The following is a 21,895-nucleotide window of genomic DNA, read 5'->3' as shown; positions in this document are numbered from 1 at the left end:
TTTTCCACAAGGTACCCTCCAATCTTTTAATTGAAACCTGGGAGAAGAGAGTGGGAAAAAAAAAAAAAAAAAAAACTTCTGGTAGAACTACCTTAACCTTTGCAATGGTGTGATGTGTCAAATTAACTAGGCTGAACTACAGTCCCAGGTTTCCCTTTCTAGCAAGTATCCGATTACAGTGGGCTATGAGAGATATTGGCACAGAACTGGTTTGAAGGAAGATAGCAATCATTTTATTCAACACACACACCTTCTCCCCATTATTCAAATGATAATCTAGGTGCTGCTGTGAAGAGATTTTATAGATGTGATTAAAGTCCCTAATCAGTTGACTTTAATCGAAAAGGTTATCCTAGATAGATCTGACTTATTCATTTGGAAGGCCTTTAAAAAAGAGCTTAGGACTTCCCTGAGCTTAGAGACTTCGAATAACAATTGCTCTCCCAGCCCCCTTCATCATCTTCCTGATTTTCACCTGTTGACAACAAGCTTCAGCATATGCCCACAAATTTCCCACATGCTTGTGATCTTCCCTTCCTGGCTGTCTTCCCTTGCTTAGCTAGCCACAACAATTGCAATAAATTCCTTGTAATAAATCCATGTATATACGTATATACACATTGCTAGTTCTCCTTCTCTGGTTAAACATTTATTGATACTGAATTTGGTGTCAGGAGTGGGATGCTGCCATAACAGATATTTGAAATGTGAGAGTGGCTTTGGAACCAGGAAGTGGACAGAAGCTGGAAGAATGTTGAAAAGTGTGATAAGGAAAACCTAAATTACCTTGAACAGACTGCTAATAGAAATACAGACATTAACAGAGTCGCCAGCGATGGCTTAGAAGAGAATGAGATACATATTACAGAAAACTGGAGGAAGGGAGATCCTTGTTATGTTGTGGCAAAAAGCTTAGTGAAGTTGTCTGTGGAAAGCAGAACTTATAAGCAATGAAGTTGGTTATATATGTAAGGATATTTCCAAGCAAAGTGATGGCGGTATCTCTTGGTTTCTTCTTATTGTTTACAGTAAGAAAGTGAGAAGACAGAGATAAGTTGAGAGAAGAACTGTTAAGCAAAAAATACCCCAGGTCTTCATGATGTGGAAAATTCTCAGCCTCTCCAGATGATGCTAAATATGCTAAAATTAAAAGCCTCTCCACCTGGCCATGAATAAGTAAGCCACCATGAGTCTACAGCTTCCAGGAAATTCATTTTGGCAACAACCTTGTGAGCTTGGAAGAGGATCTTAGCCTCAGATGAGATCACAGCCCAGCCGACACCTTGACTGCAGCCTTGTGAGACCCTGAGTAGAACACCCAGCTGTGCTCTACCTGGACTTCTGATCTACAGAAACTACGAGATAATAAATGTATTTTGTTTCACCTGTCAAGTTTGTGGTAATTTGTTACGCAGCAATAGAAAACAAATTCACATACCTTAGGACTCTACAGTTTACACACTGATCATGCCATTGTTGAAGAGTAAACAAACCCAAGCTTAGGACATATGATCATAATTTATTATGTTTATAATAAAGAAGTAGTATTTTGAGATCCTTTTGGGATTATTATCTCAGAAAAGTAATATGGAATAATTTAGGATTTCTGAATATATCAGCAGAAAACCACAAACCATCCAAGATATATACTTGGATTTAAACCTCCAGGGATGATTTTTACTGCCAAAGAGAGTACAAATTTTACCAGTGATGGAATAGTTTAGAAGCACACAAATATTTCAACTACCGTTTCAGATGGACAATCTTAGATACTAAGAGAGAGGTGTGTGGGCTGGTGCTAGAAGTGGCACTCACCTGTGCTTCACCCAGGTGTCAGACTCATTGGCTCGCTCCGTGTAGTTCTCAGGTAGGAAGCCTCGGCAGCCCGTCCACCGCGAGATCCCAATCACCCAGCCTTCACTGGCTTCCTCCTGATGAGTTGGGTCCACAAAGATGTAGTCGCCAGGACTTAGCATCAGCTCATCCATGTTCTGGGGTTTATACTGGAATATGGCCCTCAAGGTCTAGAAAAGAAGAAATGTCTTTTCATGTCTCAAGGAAAAATTTGTGTTGGGAAATGATAGCAATTGCTGTTGTTGACGGCTGTCCAGTTGACCTCTTCCTCATGGCAGCCCCATGCACAATGAAATGAAATGCTGCCCAGTCCTGTGCCAGTCGCATGATCACTTATAGATTGGGCTGTTGTGTTCTATAGGCTGATTTTTTTAGAAGTAGGTCACCAGGCCTTTCTTCCTAGTTCATCTTTGTCTGGAAACTCCACTGAAGCCCTTTTAGCATTGTGATTGATTGAATTGTGTCACCCCTAAAATATGTGTAGTAAATTCTAACCTCTATGCCTATAGTTTTTTTGGGGGTGGGGGTTTATGCCTATAGTTACATAGACCAAGAAGCAGTCATTCAAACAGAATGAGGGGATACTACATGGTTTAAAGGAGGAACGGTGTGTGTCAGGGTTGTATCCTTTCACCGTATTTATTCAATCTGTGTGCTAAGCAAATAATCCAAGAAGCTGGACTATATGAAGAACAGGGCATCAGGATTGGAGGAAGACTCATTAACAACCTGCGTTATGCAGGTGACACAACCTTGCTTGATGAAAGTGAAGAGGACTTGAAGTACTTACTGATGAGGATCAAAGCACAGCCTTCAGTATGGATTGCACCTCAACATAAAGAAAACAAAAGTCCTCACCACTGGACCAACAAGCAACACCATGATAAATGGAGAAAAGATTGAAGTTGTCAAGGATTTCATTTTACTTGGATCCACAATCAACAGCCATGGAAGCAGCAGTCAAGAAATCAAAGGATGCATTGCATTAGGCAAATCTGCTGTAAAAGACCTCTTCAAAGGGTTAAAAAGCTAACATGTCACCTTGGAGACTAAGGTGCACCTGGCCCAAGGCATGGCGTTTTCAATTGCCTCATATGCATACAAAAGCTGGATAATGAATAAGGAAGACCCAAGAAGAATTGATGCCTTTGAATTATGGTGTTGGCAAAGAATATTGAATATACTATAGACTGCAAGAAAAACGAACAAATCTGTCTTGGAAGAAGTACAGCCAGAATGCTCCTTAGAAGCAAGGATGGTGAGACTTCATCTCACATACTTTGGACATGTTATCAGGAGGGACCAGTCCCTGGAGGAGACATTATGCTTGGTAGAGGGTCAGTGAAAAAGTGGAGGACCCTCAAGGGAATGGATTGACAGAGTGGCTGTAACAATAGGCTCAAGCATAACAACGGTTATGAGGATGGTGCCGGACTGGGCAGTGGTTTGTTCTGTTGTACATAGGGTCACTATGAGTCGGAACTGACTCAAGGCCACCACCACCAACAACATGCCTGTGGTTATAAGCCCATTTGGGAATGAGTTGTCTTTGTTATGTTAATGAGAAAGGATTACTGTAGGGTGTGTTTTGAGTCAATCTCTTTTGAGACACAGAAGAGATTAAACAAGCAAGTGAGGCAGAGAGATGCTAAGTCACAGGAGGATTGCCCAGATGCAGAAGCACGGAAGAGACAAGGATCTTCCTCCAGAGCTGGCGGAGAGAGAAAGCCTTTCCTGTGAGCTGGCACCCTGATTTGGACTTCCAGCCCCCTAAACTATGAGAAGGAGCCCTGGTGGCGCAGTGGTTAAGGGATCAGTCACAAACCAAGTTCAGCCGTTGAAATTCGCCAGCCGCTCCTTGGAAACCCTATGGGGCAATTCTACCCGGTCCTATGAGGTTGCTGTGATTCACAATCGACTTGATGGCAGTGGGGGTTTTGGTAAACTGTAAGAAAATAAATTTCTCTTTGTTAAAGCCACCCACTTGTGGCATTTCTGTTATAGCAGCACTGGATAACTAAGACAAGCGTCATAGCAAGACACAAGCCTCCACTGACAGACAGGCAGTGAGTGTGCATGAACTGCACTGGCCGGGAATCGAACCTAGGTCTCCCACATGCAAGGTGAGAATTCTACCACTGAACCACGAATGCCCCCGTGACAGCAATACAAGCGTTGTTTACATTTTGCCTGTTGCTTTCAGGATCCCCTAATACGTTATATGCCTCTAAAACAAGACCTAAGACTTTGTGTAAGATACATAACATGGAATATAACAAAATATAGCATAGAATTCTTTAGGTAGATTAAAAAATAAATTTGGTAGACTTAAAAACCACTGCGTAAGTTCAAGCTGCCAAACTTTAGGTGGTTATTTTTCTTAGGTGCCATCAAGTTGATTCTGACTCATAGAGACCCTATAGGACAGAGTAGAACTGCCCCATAGGGTTTCCAAGGAGCGGCTGGTGGATTTGAACTGCCAACCTTTTGGTTAGCAGCCAAGCTCTTAACCACTGCACCACCAGGGCTCCACAGGTTAGCAGTCGAATGCAAACTGTTTGCACCACCCAGGGACATTTATATAAAAGAATACTTGTTCCAAATTGCACAAGAAAGCACATGGTTTTAGAGAAAATGTAGAAGTTCTGTCTGCTGCAAAAAGCAGCCCAGCAGAGAGCCCCCAGAGATAAATACTCTTTTAGGTGAGGGTCATTCATGTGGTTTCCGTGGTGAGGATCCAATCCAATCTCACTGACCAGGGTTTCTCCAGCTGAGGCCTCCCGCATGGTCACCCACCTGGTAGTGTACAAAGCGCATGTCTCGGGAGTACAGTGCAGCCGTCCATTGGCAGCCGGGGCTCAGGGGGATGCCTTTGGCCAGCTGCTCCAGCGTCCTCTGGTGGTGGGGGTAGAACTTGTGGGCCAGTGTCATGTGGAGCTGCTTGGTGCAGGGTTTCACGGTGCAGTCTGTGAGGTCGGGAAAACACATGGAGGTTAGGACACCTTCACCTAAACACTCATGGCTACCGGTCCAGCAAAGGCGGCAGAAATGATGTTACACGTGGTGTCTCGGCCTCTCCCCACCCTCCCTCCACTGCACTGCACCTCCTGGCCCAGGGCAAGGACTTGGTCCTGGGCTTCGTGGCCTCTCTCACAGAGTTCGCCTTATAAAAAGAGCTGGTTAAAGACCTGCAGCTTTCACAAGAAAGTAGGAAAGAGCAAGGACTAGAGATGTAAGTTTAAGGTCTTTTAAAATCAGTTTCCATGGGGTCCATTTGACTCATAGCAACTCACGTGTGTCAGAGAAGAACTGTGCTCCACAGAGTTTTCAGTGGCTGATTTTCCAGAAGTAGGTTGCCAGGCCTTTCTTCCCAGGCACCTCCGGGCAGGTTCAAACCTCTGACCTTTTGGTTAGCAGCTGGGTGTATTAACTGTTTGTACCACCCACTGACTAATTTTAGGATCAAATCCCCCTTTATATTTGGGCATATGGTGTCTGACTTACCTAACCATTTGATAAAGCCACTCTGGTGTAAGAAGAGTCAAACAACTTGATTCTAGTCCTAGTTGTGTTACTAGATACTGAGCCATTGTGGTCAAGGTACAGCAAAACCGGCCCTCAGTTCTTCAATGACAAAGTAACCTCTGATGGTCCTTCCCATTGTAAATCTTGATATTTTAAAAGTTCATTAACTGGTCCAGGAGAACTATAAAACCAGTTGCCATTGAGTCGGCCCTGATTTATAGTGACCCCATGTGTGTCAGAGTAAAGTTGTACTCCATATGGTTTTCAAAGGCTTATTTTTTGGAAGTAGATTGCCAGGCCTTTCCTCCAAGGTACTTCTGGGTTGACATGAACCTCCAAACTTTCAGTTACCAGCTGTCTTAATCATCTAGTGCTGCTATAACAGAAATACCACAAGTGGATGGCTTTATCGAAGAGAAATTTATTTTCTCACAGCCTAGTAGGCTAGAAGTCCAAATTCAGGGTGTCAGCTTCAGGGGAAGGCTTTCTCTCTCTGTTGGCTCTGGAGAAAGGCCCTTGTGATCAATCTTCCCCTGGACTAGGTGCATCTCCATGCAGGAACCCCAGGTCCAAAGGATGTGATCTACTCCTGGCACTGCTTTCTTGGTGGTATAATGTCCCCTCTCTTGGCTTCCTTCCCTTTCCTTTTATCTGTTGTAAAATAAAAGGTGGTACAGGCCATACTCCAGGGAAACTCCCTTTACATTGGATTAGGGATGTGACCTTAGTAAGGGTGTTACATCCCACCCTAATCCTCTTTAACATAAAATTACAATCACAAAATGGAGGACAACCACACAATCCTGGGAATCATGGCCTAACCAAGTTGACATGTATTTTGCAGGGGACACAGTTCAATCCATGATACCAGCTGAGTGCTTAAACCATTTGAACCACTCAGGGACTCTCGCCTTATAAAAGGAGATGGTTAAAGACCTACAGGTTTTACAAGGAAATAGGGAAGAGGAGGATGTAGAGATACGGGTTTACTGTCTTCAAAAAAACCCGTGGCCATTAAGTTGATTCCGACTCATAGCGACCCTATAGGACAGAGTAGAACTGCTCCAGAGAGTTTCCAAGGAGCAGCTGGTGGATTTGAACTTCCTATCTTTTGATTAGCAGCCATAGCACTTAACCACTGTTAGTGTTTTTGGGGCCCACAAATTTGCAAGTTATTTTCCCAAACAAATGACCAAAATGTACCAGGCGAGAAAACTTCCCTTTCCTTCACCCTCGACCCTGCTAAACAGCTTCCCCTTCATTCTCTGGAGTGTGGAAATTACTCAGTGGCCTGGAGTCACAGGCTTGTGCTCCAGTTCAGTGGTGTTTTTTTCATTTTTAGCATCTCAGGAAGAAAACTCTAGAAGCAACTGAATGCTGTAGAAAGTAAAGTGTCTCTAACATTGGGCTCACTCTGGTCAGTAGGGGGCCCTCCAAGTGGTGAGCCCGTCTTCCTGGGTAGCCTTGGCCAGTGCCTCCCCAGCTCACTACTGGCTCTTTCCTGGGCCTCCAGGAACAGTGAGCAGGGCCTTGGGCGTCACCTAAGCAGCAGGGTCTGATTTCAGCCAGGCACAAAGTATTCTCTGTTCTGGGAGGCGGTGTTTTTATGGAAACAGCATAGACTTCGGTATCAGGCAGACCTGGCTTTAGACCTGGTTCTGCCCAGCTTGGCTGGGTGACCTGGTTGAGCACCTTGGCCTAACTCAGCCTCAGTTTCTCCAGCAATGACATGCGGATACTGACCTCTGCCTGCTGGGGCTGCTGAGACAAATTAATCCATTAATTTGTCATCTTGAGTAGACTGTCAATCAGTGCTAGGGTGTCACCTCGCCCTGGGGTGAATCACCTACAAAATAGACCAACAAGACCTCTTGTGCTCTTGGGAAATGCCGAGGATGGTGCAAGCACACCCTGGGGCCCCACGAGGGTCTTAAATCCTCCACATGTGCCTTTAATAGCAAACTAGAGAAAGTCGAGGCGTCTAAGCAGGCGCTGAAGTGCTGGGGTGGAGTGAGGTGAGATCAACCTAAAGCACAAGAGCGTGTGTGCGTGTGGGTGGTGGGAAATTCCTTTCCTTACAAGTGGGGGGAGGGACAGCCTTGCCATGTGAGTCAGCGTGGCCTGGGAAAGACCCATAGCGGTTGTCATCGGAACTGTGACTGAGTCATGCTCACTTTTAAATGGGCCTTGTCTTCTCTGCATGGCTCCGTTCCCCTGAGATGTCTCAATGGGGACGGCCAGCATGCTCAGAAGGCCTTACACACTTGTCCTGAAAGGGACACTACCACAGCTAAGTCTCACCACGGTTACTGACAGCAGGCCCATCCTAACCCCTCAGGGTCAGGGCAAGGGCACAGGTAGGGGGCTGGAGCAGGGCAGAGCCCACTTAAGGTGGGAGAAGAGATGTGAGGTCAAAGCTGGCTCTCTCAGGAAGCAGGGCAGTCATCATGAAACCCGGGCTGTGTGCAAGACAAAACTGAGTTCAGATTCAATTCCACCACTGACTGGCTAGGTGACCTTTGTCCTTCACAGCCTCATTCTCCTCATCTGTGAAATGGGGCCCATAATATCCAGTGGGGGGAAACCATGGTGGCATAGTTGTTAAGACCTACGGCTGCTAATCAACAGGTTGGCAGTTCGAATCTACCAGGCACTCTTTGGAAACTCTATGGGGCAGTTCTACTCTGCCCTATAGGGTTGCCGTGAGTCAGAATCAATTGACAGCAACGGGTTTGGTTTTTTTTCACTATCCACTGCGGGGAAGAGGGGCATGAAGAGTAAGTGATCTGCCGTGGCTGCTCTGACCCATTGTGTCAGGATAACAAGGACCACCTTGCCCTTTCAGAGGTGAGGACCTTAAAGAGTGATCATTTAAACTTATATTTACACAGCGGAGACTCAGCCACAGAGATGTGGTAACTCTATAGTTGTGTGAATTGTGTTCCCCCAAAATATGTATGGAAATCCTGGTCCCCGGACCTGTGGACGTGATCCCATTTGGGCATAAGATTTTCTTTGTTATGTTAATGAGGTCATGCCTGAGTAGAGTGGGTCCCAAACATAATCACTTCTGAGTTATAAGAAGAGCAGGCTAGACACGGGGGGAAGACACCATGTGAAGACAGACACATGCAGCAGATACACCCACAAGCCCAGGAACACCAAGGACTACTGGAAGCTACTAAAAGCTGAAATACACAAAGAAGGACCTTCCCCTATACCCATGCCCTAAATTCGAACTTCTGGCCTCCTGGACTGTGAGAAAATAAATATCTGTTCTTTAAAGCCACCCACTTGTGGTTATTTTTGTTACAGCAGCATTAGGAGACTAAGACATCCAGGAAATACGATCCACACAGATGCCAGACCCACCAAGCCAGCATCCAAGTGGAAATCCAAGTGCGCTGTCTGAGAACCTGGACAGACGGAACACTGGCAGGGCACCGAGGGGACTTCTGACCAGGCACCATGGCCCCTTCAAGTCTCAGACTCAGCAAATCATGACACTATTGAGCACCATCTGTGTGCAGGGACCATGGTGGGATATCCCCCAAACAGGCTGCACGGTTTTGGAAGAGCGAGATCCCACACCATTTGTAAATAAAGACAACAGACCCAGGAAGGTGAAAGGACTTGATTAAGGGTGCATCACTAATAGAGTCCAAGAAAAAGTCAAAGCCCGATCTTCTGATGTCAAGTCCAGAATTATTTCCACTAAACCCAGCTGTAGCCTCGGCCTCCGGACCAGGGGTGGTGTTTGGAGGAAAGGAATTTTCCGGATCCTCAGAGTGAATCTAGATAGCCTTTCCCCCAAGAAATCAAGGAAAGAAGACTAAGCCCACACCCCCCAAAATTAAAATAAACCAACATAAAAAACCAGTTGTCCTTGAGTCAATTCCAACTCACGGTGATACAATATGTGTCATAGCACAACTGTGCTCCACAGGATTTTCAATGGGTGATTTTTTTAGATTGCCAGGCCTTTCTTCCAAGGTGCCTCTGGGTGGACTCAAACTGCCGACCTTTGAGTTAGCGGTCAAGCATCTTAACTGTTTGCACCACCCAGGGACTCCAAATCAACTTAAGAATTATGTTCCACACACAGTGCTGGCCTCATGGGGAGAGATATCCTTTGGGTATGGGGCTGGGGGTGGCGCTGACCCCCCTGCATGCACACCTCATGTAACACTCCCCATCTCCAAGTATCCACACAGTCATGCATGATGTGTGGGAGACCCCTCTGTGACAGTTTCCCAGGCAGCTGGAATATAGCTAAGCGTTTTGAAAAACCATATCAATACAAAGATGGCTATTGTCACTTGAAGAAAAGACCCCGTTGATTTTCAGAAACTTTTTATTCATTTTGTAGGGCATGGCTCATTTGAGGTGGCTCATTGAGGAGGATGTAGGTACATCGTTCAGCCTCGGGTTAAGGCATGTCCAAGTAACTGGCTGAAGAGTGAGAAGTCACCCGCTGTCCGACCCTAGCAGCATTAAAGAATGGCCTGGGCCCTTTGCTTCAAGAATCAACCCGTTGTGTTGAAGTTGGGTGAGAGTAGCCCCAAAGGACTCACTTACTTATTAGCTGGTCCATGAGGGTATACATGGTGGGGGCTGCCTACCTGCTAAGATGGATGCTTCCTTGGCGAACATCATGGCGAATTCCCGGATGATGTCTGCGGGGCTGTCGTTGACGAAGAAGCCAAGGTAGCTGACAGAAGAGTGGAGGACCAAAGGAACCACAGAGGGGAAGGAGCCCAGGATCTGGTCCCCAGCTCTCTTTAGAGCCTCGTACAGACATTCCACTTTATGGTCTTCACACTAATGAATGAGACAGAGAACGTGCTTTCTCATCTGCTGGTAGAAAATCATCTATTTATTTAATAAATACAAATTATAGAGCAACCAAAATGAGATTCTTTTCTGTTCAAAATGCTGTAATTGTCTCTATAACTCTATCTGTTGTCGCTAGTCGATGTCGAGTCGACTCTGACTTGTGGCGACCCTACGCCAAACAAAATAAAACGTTGCCCAGTTCTGCACCATCTTTACAATCATTGGTATACTCCAGTACATTCCTGTGGCCACTGTCTATTTTGAGTGCCTTCCAACCTAGGGGGTTCATCTTCCAACATTATATCTGATAATATTCTCTTGTGATCCAAAGGGTTTTCACTGACTAATTTTCAGAAGTAGATAAAAAAAGCCAGGCCTTTTTTCCTAGTCTGTCTTAGCCTGGAAACTCTGATGAAACTTAAACACCGTAGGTGACCCTGCTGGTATTTGAAACACTGGTGACGTAGCTTCCAGCATCACAGCAACACACAAGCCACTGCAGTAGGACACACTGACAGATGGGTGATAGGTAACTATGTGCAGTAATTGGGTATTTGGAGTTGTGCTTTTGTTCCATCCCTGCGTCATGGACTGAATTATGTCCCCCAAAAAACGTGTGTATCAATTTGGCTGGGCCGTGATTCCCTGTATTGTGTGGTTGCCCTCCATTTTGTGACAGTAATTTTAGGTTAAAGAGGATTAGGGTGGGATTGTAATACCACCCTTACCCAGGTCACCTCCCTGATCCAGTGTAAAGAGAGTTTCCCTGGGGTGTGGCCTGCACCACCTTTTATCTCTCAAGAGATAAAAGGAAAGGGAAGCTAGCAGAGAGTTGGGGACCTCATACCACCAAGAAAGCAGCACCAGGAGCAGAGTGCGTCCTTTGGACCTGAGTTGCCTGCTCTGAGATGGTCCCAGACCAAGGCAAGACTGATGACAAGGATTTTCCTCCAGAGCCAGAGGAGAGAGAAAGGCTTCCCTGGAGCTGGTGCCCTGAATTGGAACTTTTAGCCTACTAGACTGTGAGAGAATAAACTTCTCTTTGCTAAAGCCATCCACTTGTGGTATTTCTGTTATAGCAGAAGACTGCTATATATAGATGACTCAGACACCCTGGTATTCAGTTATGTAGACAATTCAGGTAGAATATCCTTTAAGTACTCAAACTGGAAATCCCCTTCCCACTTTTATTACATCCTCTCCTTCTAAGCCATGTTGACTCAGCCCTGCCATACATCTTGAGCTAATGCCCCTTCTCCATTCCATCGGGTTATAGCTCTGCTCGGAATTTCACTGTTCACCTTCTAGAAGTTTCCAATAGACTCTGTGACCACCACGGAGGTGCCCTTCTCAGCAACTACAGGGAGGAGTGTAGTCAGCAGACACTCCCAGCCTGGCCATAGTGCTCAGAGACCAAGCATGGCGGGGGCACCAGAGCTGGGCTGCTGTTCCCCCGATGTGGCGCTCCTCTGACGCAGCCAGAACTTTCTATAGGCTGAGACTCTCCCGCCTGCCCTCTTTCCTCCCCGTCTCCTTTCACAGGTGTCAAACCGCATCCCTTTCTGAGCTCTTCCCGCCCCTTCCTTCCTTCTCCTCTTTTATCCCTCACAGGTGTTACCCTAAATGCATCCCCACACCTTCCCTTCTGCCTTGGAGTCTGCTCTCAGGTGACCCTGAACCAGCCCAGACTCTGACTGGCCCCTGCCCTCTCACTGCACCCACACACTCTGCTTCATCACTCTTCCTAACGGGGTCGTCACATGCCACCTTGGCCCTGAAGCTCGCTCTGCCACCTGAGAATTCAGTCTAAGGTGCTCAGCCCAACCTCGCAGGCCTGAGGGGCTGGCCCGGCAGGCCTTGCCCACCTGATCCCTGCTTCCCCACTCACGCTCCTGTCTTCAGCTGGTGGGGCAACCACCTCCCGTGCCCAGGCCACTCCTGGACTTGAAGGCCTTCCTCAACTACCTGTGAAAACCCAGACACACCACCCCCAGCAGGAAACGGGCCCAGCTCTTCTCTTCCCAGGCATCTGGCTCTCCTTTGAATTCCATGCGGCTTCTCTGTCTGTGAAGTATAAAGAGGCCACAGGGCAGTGTTTAATTTTCAGTCTCATCTCCTCTCTAGCCTCGGGGGCACACTGCGATCTTCCTGGCCTGTCTTGTCTTTATAGCCCCGGGGTGCCTAGGAGAATGCATGTACACAGCCGGTGCACCACACACAGCCTGAGTTGAGTGACTCTCCACTCACGAATCCATCCACATGGTAGTTTTGGTGTCCGATGTGTCGTTTGTAAGCGCAGAGTCATATTATGAGTGTAGGAGTAATGGGTAGCACTGTGTGGTGGCGACGTTTTCATTTCACAGTATCAAAGACATACAGTGAATCTCTGTTACACTCTTTTCCCAGAAAGAGGCCCTCAGCTAACTAAGGCGGAGGTTGGGGCGGGGAGGCGGTTACCACAAAAGAAGGGAGTTGAGGGACTGTATATGTGTGTATCTGGGTGTGTGTCTGTATGGGCGTATGCCTCTGTGTGTGTCTCTGTGTTTGTGTGTGTGTGCATGTGTCTCTGCGTGTGATATGTTGCACAAGTTTCTCTCTGTGTGTACATGTGTGTGCATGTGTGTCCCTGTGTGTATGTGTGTCTCTGTATGTGTGTGTGTGTGTGTGTTGGTGTGTGCATGGACCTCCACAGGTCAGGAAAAGGAGCTGGGAGGCCAAAGTCTGCCTCTCACTGCCATGACTGAGGGTGTCTGATTTCTAAGCTTTCCATTCCCTGAGGAGCTCCTGGGGATAAGCCGGAAAGGAGCCTGACTATTACAATGCCTTGAAAGCAGGGTGACAATTGGTCCTGGTTTGCCTGGGACTTGTCTGGTTTTAGCACTGAAAAACCTGTGTCTTGAGAACCCTCAGCAAGGGCTGTAGGAGGGTACCCTTCTCCAGAGCACCCTATGGAAGCTTCTTCTGCAGAGGTTTGCCTGCCCTTTTCCATCCAGTCTTGCAGAGCCTTGACGTCCAGGTGGAATGGGGGTTCCTAAGGCCCTGGAGGAACCCCTTGAAATGGGTGGAACAAGCTGACATTGTCAGGCCAGGATGTAATGGAAGCTGCATGTCCCCTTCTCTAGATTCCTCTGGTGGGGGCCACAGAAAAAGTGGCCTTCTGTCCCTCTCTCCCTCCTCCTCACACCCCTTTCCTCTTTTGGGGCAGCCTCTGGGCCCTTCTCGCCAACCTAAAGCAAAAAAAAAAAAAAAAAAACCCATTGCCGTCGAATCGATTCCAACTCATAGTGATCCTATAAAGCAGAGTAGAGCTGCCTCATAGGGTTTCCAAGGAGTGCCTAATGGATTTCAACTTCTGACGTTTTGGTTAGCAGCATAGCTCTTAACCACTACACCACCAGGGTTTTTCCGCTCACCTTTTTAGGACCCTGATAAAGCTGCCCCCTTGACCCTTTTTTTCACATCAGAGGGCTGGTCTCTCAGGCAGGGGTAAGTCCTGCATTTGTGTCCAGCCAATAGCCATCCTTCTTCTGTTCATCCATTGTGCATTTATGAAGCTCCTATGGTTTTAGGGGCTATGCTAGTCTCTGGGGGTACAAAGATGAGCAAAGCATCCCCTTTCCCCAAGGGAAAGTGAGGGATGCAGAGCTGCAGCAGACATATTGTAATAAAACATGGACACAAAAAGATGCACAAAGGGCAACAACTCCTTCTGCCTGGGAAGCTGGGGAGGACTTAAAAAGGGAGGGGCTCAATGAGTTGGGTTCTGAAGGATGAATAGGAGTTGGGCAAATGAAGGAGGAAAGGAAAAGATACTCCACGCAACAGGGCTGCCTAATGCTACAGTTCTGGGCCATCTCATGAAAATAAATCACATGGCTGCCCCTCCACTTTGTCCTATCGTTACCTATTATTATTACAGAAAAATGACTTCAGCTGCTGTGTTAATGAGCATTAAAGGCTGACTCACCGTGAAGAAGTCGCAGAGAGTCATGTGAGGGAAGATCTCATGAGCTCTGTTCTTGGCACACTGACGCTTGCTCTCTCTCCAGAACTCCTGTAGTTTTTCCAGCAGGGGCCCCGTGGGACAGAGGAAGAGGCCGTACTCCTGAGGGATGGGATCATCTAGAGAAGGATCATTGCAGTGACAATGTAGCCTGCAATAAAAAAACAGGCCACTGTCACCTGGCATGGTGACAATAAGATGCCTTTCCCCATCAAGGACAAACAGCAGCAATGACAGCTACTGAGAATAATGGAACGTGCTGAGTCCTGGATATGTGTTACGTGGATACTCCTCTATCTTCCCGGAAGGCAACGCTATTACCTTGGCGAGATGCACGGAACAGTGAGGGTTTGCTTAGGCCACAGAGCTGGTCATGTCCACCCAGCTCTCAGGCCCAGGTCAGTCTGATCCCAAAGTCCAAGGACAAAGAATATGAAAGAAAGTTACAGTAAACTCAAAACCTGGTCTCTGTGCTCGAACCACCACCTTGGTAAAGGGCATTGGGAAATTTTGTAGGAAAAAAAAATGCACATTTTCATTTTATCTCATACTTTAAATAAATATGAAAATGAAAACCACAAGAAATGAGACACAACTTAGATGGCCGTGGTATTTTCTTTGTTTTCAGCAAGTTATTCTAAATACAAGGAGAACTGACAGATGACCCAAAATACGAGTTTATTCTCATTAATAATAAAAACAGAAATGAACACACGCAGGAGGAACCATTTTTATCATGTCAAATGAACAAAGTTTTTTTAAAGGATAAAAGTCATGCTGAATTATATCACAAGATGCAGCAGAATTTCAAGGTAGCAGTTATGTGTTTGGTGGGGCAGGTAGGGGACAGGATGGGGGGCCTTGTTGGTTCACACAACTTTCTATTCTTGAGTTGGTGTAACCTTTACGTAAAGCATTGGCCAATATGTATCAAGAGCTGTAAAATATCCATACCATCTGAACTAATATTTCCACTTTCAGAAACTTTTATCCCAAGGAAAGAACAAGACGTATAGACAAAATACTTGTTTAAAAACCAAAACCCGCTGCCGTTGAGTTGATTCTGACTCACAGCGACCCTAGAGGACAGAGTAGAACTGCCCCGTAGAGTTTCCGAGGAGCACCTGGTGGATTTGAACTGCCAGCTTTTTGGTTAGCAGCTGTAGCTCTTAACCACTATGCCACCAGGGTTTCCTAAATACTTATTATAGAGTTGTTTGTAACAAAAAAGAAGGGAAAACTAGATAAATGATAGGAAATTTATTTATCACGTATTCATTAGAAATCGAAGCCTTGAAGGATTTTACTGACTCAGGGAAGGGCTTGTCGTATAATATTAGGTTTGGGAAGCAGAATACAAATGTTTGGGAAAGCAATTTGGCATTGATTTACACAGCTGGAAAACCTAAACACTGTTCACTGCTTTCCCCTTCGAGGCATGAAGCCCAGAGAGACTCTTCCATGTGTATACCCAGAACAATGGCAGAGATGTTCATTACGACCAACAATAATAAAAAAAGAGTGTATGGTCATACAGGTAGATGGATAGGCATATATGTGTACAGGTAGGTACAGGTGAGTATATGTGTGCACACAGATAAAAAGTGTCTATATATGTGTACACAGATATGTGTGTGCACACATATATGTTTATAGAGGACACAGTTACGGATACTTCTCAGACATAACCAAATGCCTTGAAAGAACGTTCTGGGCTTGAAGGCTTAAGTCCTTAGCCTCGTGGGTCAACTCAGTCAATTGGCATCACAAAGTTCACGTTCTACATCCTAGTGATGGGCGTGGTGTCTGGAGTTCTAAAAGTTTACGAGCAGCCATCTGAGATACAACTCTCAGTCCCTACTGGGTAGAAGCAAAAGAGAGATAAGGAAACCAAAGTCTCAGAGAAGAAACTAGTCTACAGGGCTAACAGCCTACACAGGACACAGCCTCGTCCACCCTGAGACCAGACGAACTAGATAGTGCCCGGTTACCACTACCAACTGTTCTGATCAGGGCCACGATAGGTGGACCCAGATAGAATGGGAGAAAAACACGGAACAGAGCTCAAATTCTTACTGGACCAGTTGAGACTGGAGTGCTCCCTGAGACTATTGCCTACCTGAGATACTCTTTAAACCCTGAACCGAATCTCTTCCCTGAGGTTACCTTTTAGCAGAATAACAGATTGGCACACAAAGTAAAGGATATTACCTGTGAGATTAAAAAAAACATCTATATGAGATCAAAAGGCCAACAGTTACTCTAAAGCAAAGATGAGAAGATAATGGGGCAGGGAAATTAGAGTACTAGAAACAGAACAACCAGCACGCAATTAATGAGAATATTGAGACATTGTGAAAAATGTAACTAATGTCACTGAATGATTTGTGTAGAAATTGTCAGATGGGAACCTAATATACTGTGTAAACTTTCATGAAAAACACAACAAAATATTATATACGAAAAAATCATATAACAAATGTTCATGACCAAACCAAAAAAACCAAACCCAGTGCCGTTGAGTCGATTCCGACTCTCATAGCGACTCTGTAGGACAGAGTCGAACTGCCCCATAGAGTTTCCAAGGAGTGTCTGGAGGATTCGAACTGCCGACCCTTTGGTTATCAGCCGTAGCTTGTAACCACTATGCCACTAGGGTTTCCTCATGTTCATGACAGCATTGTTTATAACAGGAAAAAAAAAAAAAAAGGTAGGAAATAACCCAATGATGCCATCAGGAAACTGGATAAATAAATGAGGCACAGTCAGATGGAACAGTACAGATCATCGAAGGCGCACTACGGCTCCCTGCAGCAACGTGAATTGTAGCAACATAATATGGATCTGAGAAAGGAAGTCACAGAGGCTTATTTACCATTCCTGCAGCTCAAAAAGAAACAGCTCTAAATAATATATTATTTACAGATCTTTACATATGTGGTGAAGCCATTTTTAAAAATATTTTATTGTGTTTTTTGATGAGAGTTTGCACAGCAAGTTAGGGTCCAATTTAACAATTTCTACACAAATTGTTCAGTGATATGATTACATTTTTCACAATGTGTCAACATTCTTATTAATTTCATTCTGGTTGTCACATGAGTTTTTTTTTCCTTCTAAATATTGTTTATTTTGTTGTTATTGTTGGAAATATGCATAGCAAAACATAGACCAATTCAACAGTTTCTGCATGTACCATTTAGTGACATTGATTACATCCTTCAAGTTGTGCAACCATTCTCACCCTCCTTTTCTGAGTTCTTCCTCCCGCATTAACATAAACTCACTTCTCCCTGAGGTTCTTATCCAACCTTTCAAGTTGCTGTTGTCAGTTTGATCCCATACAGATAGTTCTTAAAAGAGCATGATATTCAAGGCAGGCAGTTTTTACTAGTTAAACTAAACTTTTGTTTGGTTTTAAGATGACTTCAGGGAGTATTTTTGGTTTAAGGTTTAAAGATTATCTCAGGGAAATAGTTTCAGGGGTTCATCCACCCTCCATGGCTGTGGAAAGTCTACAGTCCATGAGAATTTGAAATTCTGATCTACAATTTCCCCTTTTGGATCAGGATTCTTCTATGGAATCTTTGATCAAAATGTTCAATAATGGTAGCTGGTAGCTGGGCACCATCCAGTTCTTCTGGTCTCATTTGGCAAAGGAGGCAGTTGTTCATGGAGGCAATTAGCCACACATTCCATTTCCTCCTCCTATTCCTGACTCTCTTCTTCCTCTGCTGCTCCAGGTGAGCAGAGACCAATTGTTGTGCCTTGGATGGCTGCTTACAAGCTTTTAAGACCCTTGGTACTACACAACAAACCAGGAGGTTATTAGGTTATTCGGTCAATTAACTGGGATGTACCACGAAACTATGACCCTAAGCCTTCAAATCAAGGAATCAAATCCCATGAGGTGTTTGGCTGTACACAAATAGCCTCAGCAGCTACTCTTTTTTATTGTTGTAAATATATGTATCACAGAACTTTCGCTAATTGAACCTTTTACAGGTGTACAACTTATTGACAGCAATTACAACAATCAGTTGTGCAATCCTACTCTTAATGTGGTTTTTCCAACACCATTTTCCCATCCCTCCCACACTTGGAAACCACTAATAAACTCTGGTCTCTATACATTTGCCTTTTCTTGTCTTTTCATGTAAGTGAGGTCATATAATATTTGTTATTTTGTGATTGGCTTATTTCACTCAGCGTGTCTTCAAGCTCCATCCATACTGTAGCATGTACCAAGGCCTCATTTCTCCTACTGGCTGAGTAGTAACCCATTGTGTGCACATACCACATTTTGTTCATCCATTCATCTGTTGATGGAAATTTAGGTTGTTTCCATTTTTGGCTATTGTGAATATTGCTGCAAGGAACATGGGTGTACAAGTCTCTTTTTGAGTCTTTGCTTTTGAGTCTTTTGGGTGGATAGCCAGGAGTGGATTGCTGGGTCATATGGTAGTCCCATTTTTATTTTTTTGAGGAACCGCTATGGTGTTTTCCATTGTGGCTGTACCACTTCACATTCCTTCTAGCAATGGGTAAGGGCTCCAATTTCAATTTCTCACCATCTTTGCCAACATTCGTTATTTTCTATTTTTCTTTTCTTTAATCTTAGCCATCCTAGTGGGAGTGGGTAAAGCTGTTTTTAAAAGCAAGATAAGTTTTCAGGAAAAAATGGGATATTGAACACGGGTATAATTTCATTTCTTTTTTACAGTCAAGGGACTCAAAAAAAATGAAAGTAACAAATTCACAATGATTTGGAGAAAAGGAGAGGAGGCGACAAAGCAATGTTTTGATAAATGGAAAGCAGGTGAAGAGGTGATAACTGACATACAGCGTGGAGACGTGGGAACATGTGCGACAATGTGGGATGCCCAGATCTCCTCCCCACTTTGCGCAGCTGGCAGAAACCTTACAGAAGGGAAACATAGGGTGTCTGGAACAGCCTCCTCCTCCTACACAGCTCCCAGCTTGTGAACCACAAGGCTTTCATCTCCCTGGCAGGAGACTCGAAGAACCTTTGCTAGGAATTCGGTCCTTACTGGAGGAAAAGCTAAGGATGCCTATTAGGGAGGACCCCAGTGACATGGTTAAGTCAGATAACCTGCAATGAAGCTTGGGGTTCACAAGCCCACACACTTTCTCAGAGCTTCCAATCACCTTTTAGCCCTCTATTCTTAAATCTGAGTGGACAGCTGATGGTTATCAGGGAAATGAGCAATCTCTAAAATAAAAATCAGGAGAAAGAGAAGCAACTTGGAGAAAACTGACTAAGCCAAGAATGAGAACTTAAAATTTTCATTGTCCTGAGAAAGATGAGACCATATTTCAACCACTAAACACACACACACATGCACACACACAAACTGAAACAAAATAAAACAAGAGCCTGTTATATATACACAAAAAAGGAAGATTCAGAGAACCAAAAAAGGGCTCTTGGAAATTACAAACACTTTAGCACAGAAATGAAACATAAAAAGATTGGAAAATAAAATTAAGGAAATCTTCCAGAAAGGGCAGCAAAAAGCCAAATGGAAAGCAAGAAAGGAAAAAAAAAAAAAAAAAGAAAGGAAAGGAAATTAGAGGACCAGAGTCTATATTTAAATAATGAGATCTGTAGAAAGGGTGTACTGGGAAAACTGAGGGGAAAAACAATTTCTAAAAAATAATTTAAGACAGCATCCAAGAACAAAAGACAGACGTGCATTTTTATATTAAAGGGGCTCACCGAGCACCCCACAAAATGGATGAAAACAGGCCTGTGAAATTTCGGAATGCTGGGTACCAAGAGAAGATTATTTGGGCTCCAGAGAGAGAGATAAGAAAGGTCATATGCAAAGGTCAGAAACGAAAATATCTTCAGGCTTCTCAACAACAACATTTGAAGGTAGAGACAATGAGGAAAATAATTTTCAGATTAGGATTTTTTATCCAGATAAACTAGTAACCAAAGAAGATGGTGGAATAAAGCAATTTTCAGACATATACTGTCTTGAATTATTTTTCTCCCACGTGCTCTTTCTCAAGAAGTTACTCTATGATATGCTCTGCCAAAGTGAGCTGATAACCAAAAAAGAGAAAAGCGTGGACACAGGAAAACAGATCACACATACGGGAGAGGCAGGGGGAATCCCCATGATGATGTGGAGAGGAAACTCTAGGATCCACGTGCCTGGTGTAAAGGACAAATGGTGCAGCCTGGAACAGATCCAAAGGTCCTAGGAGAGATTTCTCCAAGAAGATGAGATTAACAGAGAACCTAATGTATCTGAAAATCTTGAAAGGAAATGTCAACAGTTGGCAGAAGTTTGAGGTTGAATTAATGATGCATATAAAGAAAACTAAGATCCCTCGGTGGCACAAATAGTTTGCACTTGGCTACTAACCTAAAGATTGGAAGTTCTAGCCCACCGTCAATGCCATGGAAGAAAGGCCTGGCCAAGAAAACTCTATGGAGCAGTTTTACTCTGGGGTCACCATTAGTCAGAATCAACTCGATGGCAACGTGTGTAAAGAAAACTAAGCAAATGAAAAACCAAGGCTGTTATAAACTCTGGGGAAAACAAAAGGTTAAGCAGAAAAGGAAAGTCATTATAATGTACTACATGGCTCTGCTCTGAACGGTGTTTACAGAGTCACAGAAATGTAAACACTGAATATGGAGTTAACCAAGATCATGAAGAAAATCTGTACTCTGAGGATGGGGTGTGGGAAAGATGCAGAATGCTGGAGTCGAGTGAGGAAAGAGACGTAGGTAACGCCTAAAACTGAAAACTTGAGAAGCAGCAATACACATGTCATTCACAGCTGTGAAAATTAACCCCAAAACAATCAGTCAGAAGAGGTGAAATTTGTTGGAAGGGAGAAATGGGGCAGGGGGTGGGCGGTATTAACAGGAGAAAATTACTTAAACATGTTCCATTAAAAAAGATACATGAAAGAGGGCTTCTTTACCTGGGGTTTGTGATTCCAGGACAACTCTTTCTTCACAGGCCCCCTCTATCGCTGTGATCCAGCCACAGGGCTGGAGGACCGAGAAATAGGTTAGAGCATGATGGCACGGTCCATCCGTTTTTGATTTTATTTTTATGGGTAGGCAATGTCTGATGCCTGGGTTATTTTATGTCATGGATTGAATTATGTCCCCCAAAAAATGTGTGTGTCAATTTGGTTGGGCCATGATTTCCAGTATTGTGTGGTTGTCCTCCATTTTGTGATTGTAATTTTATGTTAAAGAGGGTTAGGGTGGGATTGTAACACCCTCACCCAGGTCACATTCCTGATCCAATGTAAAGTGTTTCCCTGGGATGTGGCCTGCACACGCTTCATCTCTCTAGAGATAAAAAGGAAAGAGAAGCAAGCAGAGAGTTGGGGACCGCATACCACCAAGAAAGCAGTGCCAGGAGCAGAGTAAGCCCTTTGGACCCAGCGTTCCTGTGCAGAGAAGCTCCTAATCCAGGGGAAGATTGATGACAAGGACCTTTCTCCAGAGTGGACAGAGAGAGAAAGACTTCCCCTGGAGCTGACACCCTGAATTTGGACTTCTAGCCTACTAGACTGTGAGAAAATAAATTTCTCTTTGTTAAAGCCACCTGCTTGTGGTATTTCTGTTATAGTAGCACTAGATAACTAAGACCTTTTATTTTATAAAATTATAATTACATT

At 44.6% G+C, this 21,895-nt stretch overlaps 1 protein-coding gene and 1 long non-coding RNA gene across 7 annotated transcripts in view; one reads left to right on the top strand and one right to left on the bottom strand.

The window, feature by feature from the left end:
• LOC111753090 (uncharacterized) overlaps window positions 1–5,918 on the top strand; it is a 29,754-nt gene extending 23,836 nt beyond the window's left edge. The window contains exon 3 of the long non-coding RNA XR_010321067.1: window positions 1,030–5,918. This is a non-coding gene — a long non-coding RNA (uncharacterized LOC111753090). The remainder of the gene's footprint in view (window positions 1–1,029) is intronic.
• The window catches only part of UBASH3A (ubiquitin associated and SH3 domain containing A), an 81,783-nt gene that overhangs the window by 52,772 nt on the left and 7,116 nt on the right, over window positions 1–21,895 (bottom strand). For 5 of the 6 annotated variants that reach the window (XM_064279492.1, XM_064279493.1, XM_064279491.1 and 2 more), the window contains exons 3-6: window positions 14,183–14,369; window positions 10,002–10,200; window positions 4,651–4,820; window positions 1,816–2,024 (exon numbers count right to left, since the gene is read on the bottom strand). In XM_064279492.1, coding sequence (XP_064135562.1) covers window positions 1,816–2,024; window positions 4,651–4,820; window positions 10,002–10,200; window positions 14,183–14,369 — 765 coding nt within the window. The remainder of the gene's footprint in view (window positions 1–1,815; window positions 2,025–4,650; window positions 4,821–10,001; window positions 10,201–14,182; window positions 14,370–21,895) is intronic. The other variant, XM_064279494.1, reaches the window with a different exon arrangement.

Source organism: Loxodonta africana, chromosome 2 (genome assembly GCF_030014295.1).
Source record: "Loxodonta africana isolate mLoxAfr1 chromosome 2, mLoxAfr1.hap2, whole genome shotgun sequence".
In the NCBI taxonomy this organism is placed as follows: Eukaryota; Metazoa; Chordata; class Mammalia; order Proboscidea; family Elephantidae; genus Loxodonta; species Loxodonta africana.
Note: the sequence above shows the minus strand (reverse complement) of the source record. Positions and strands in the feature narration are given on the sequence as shown.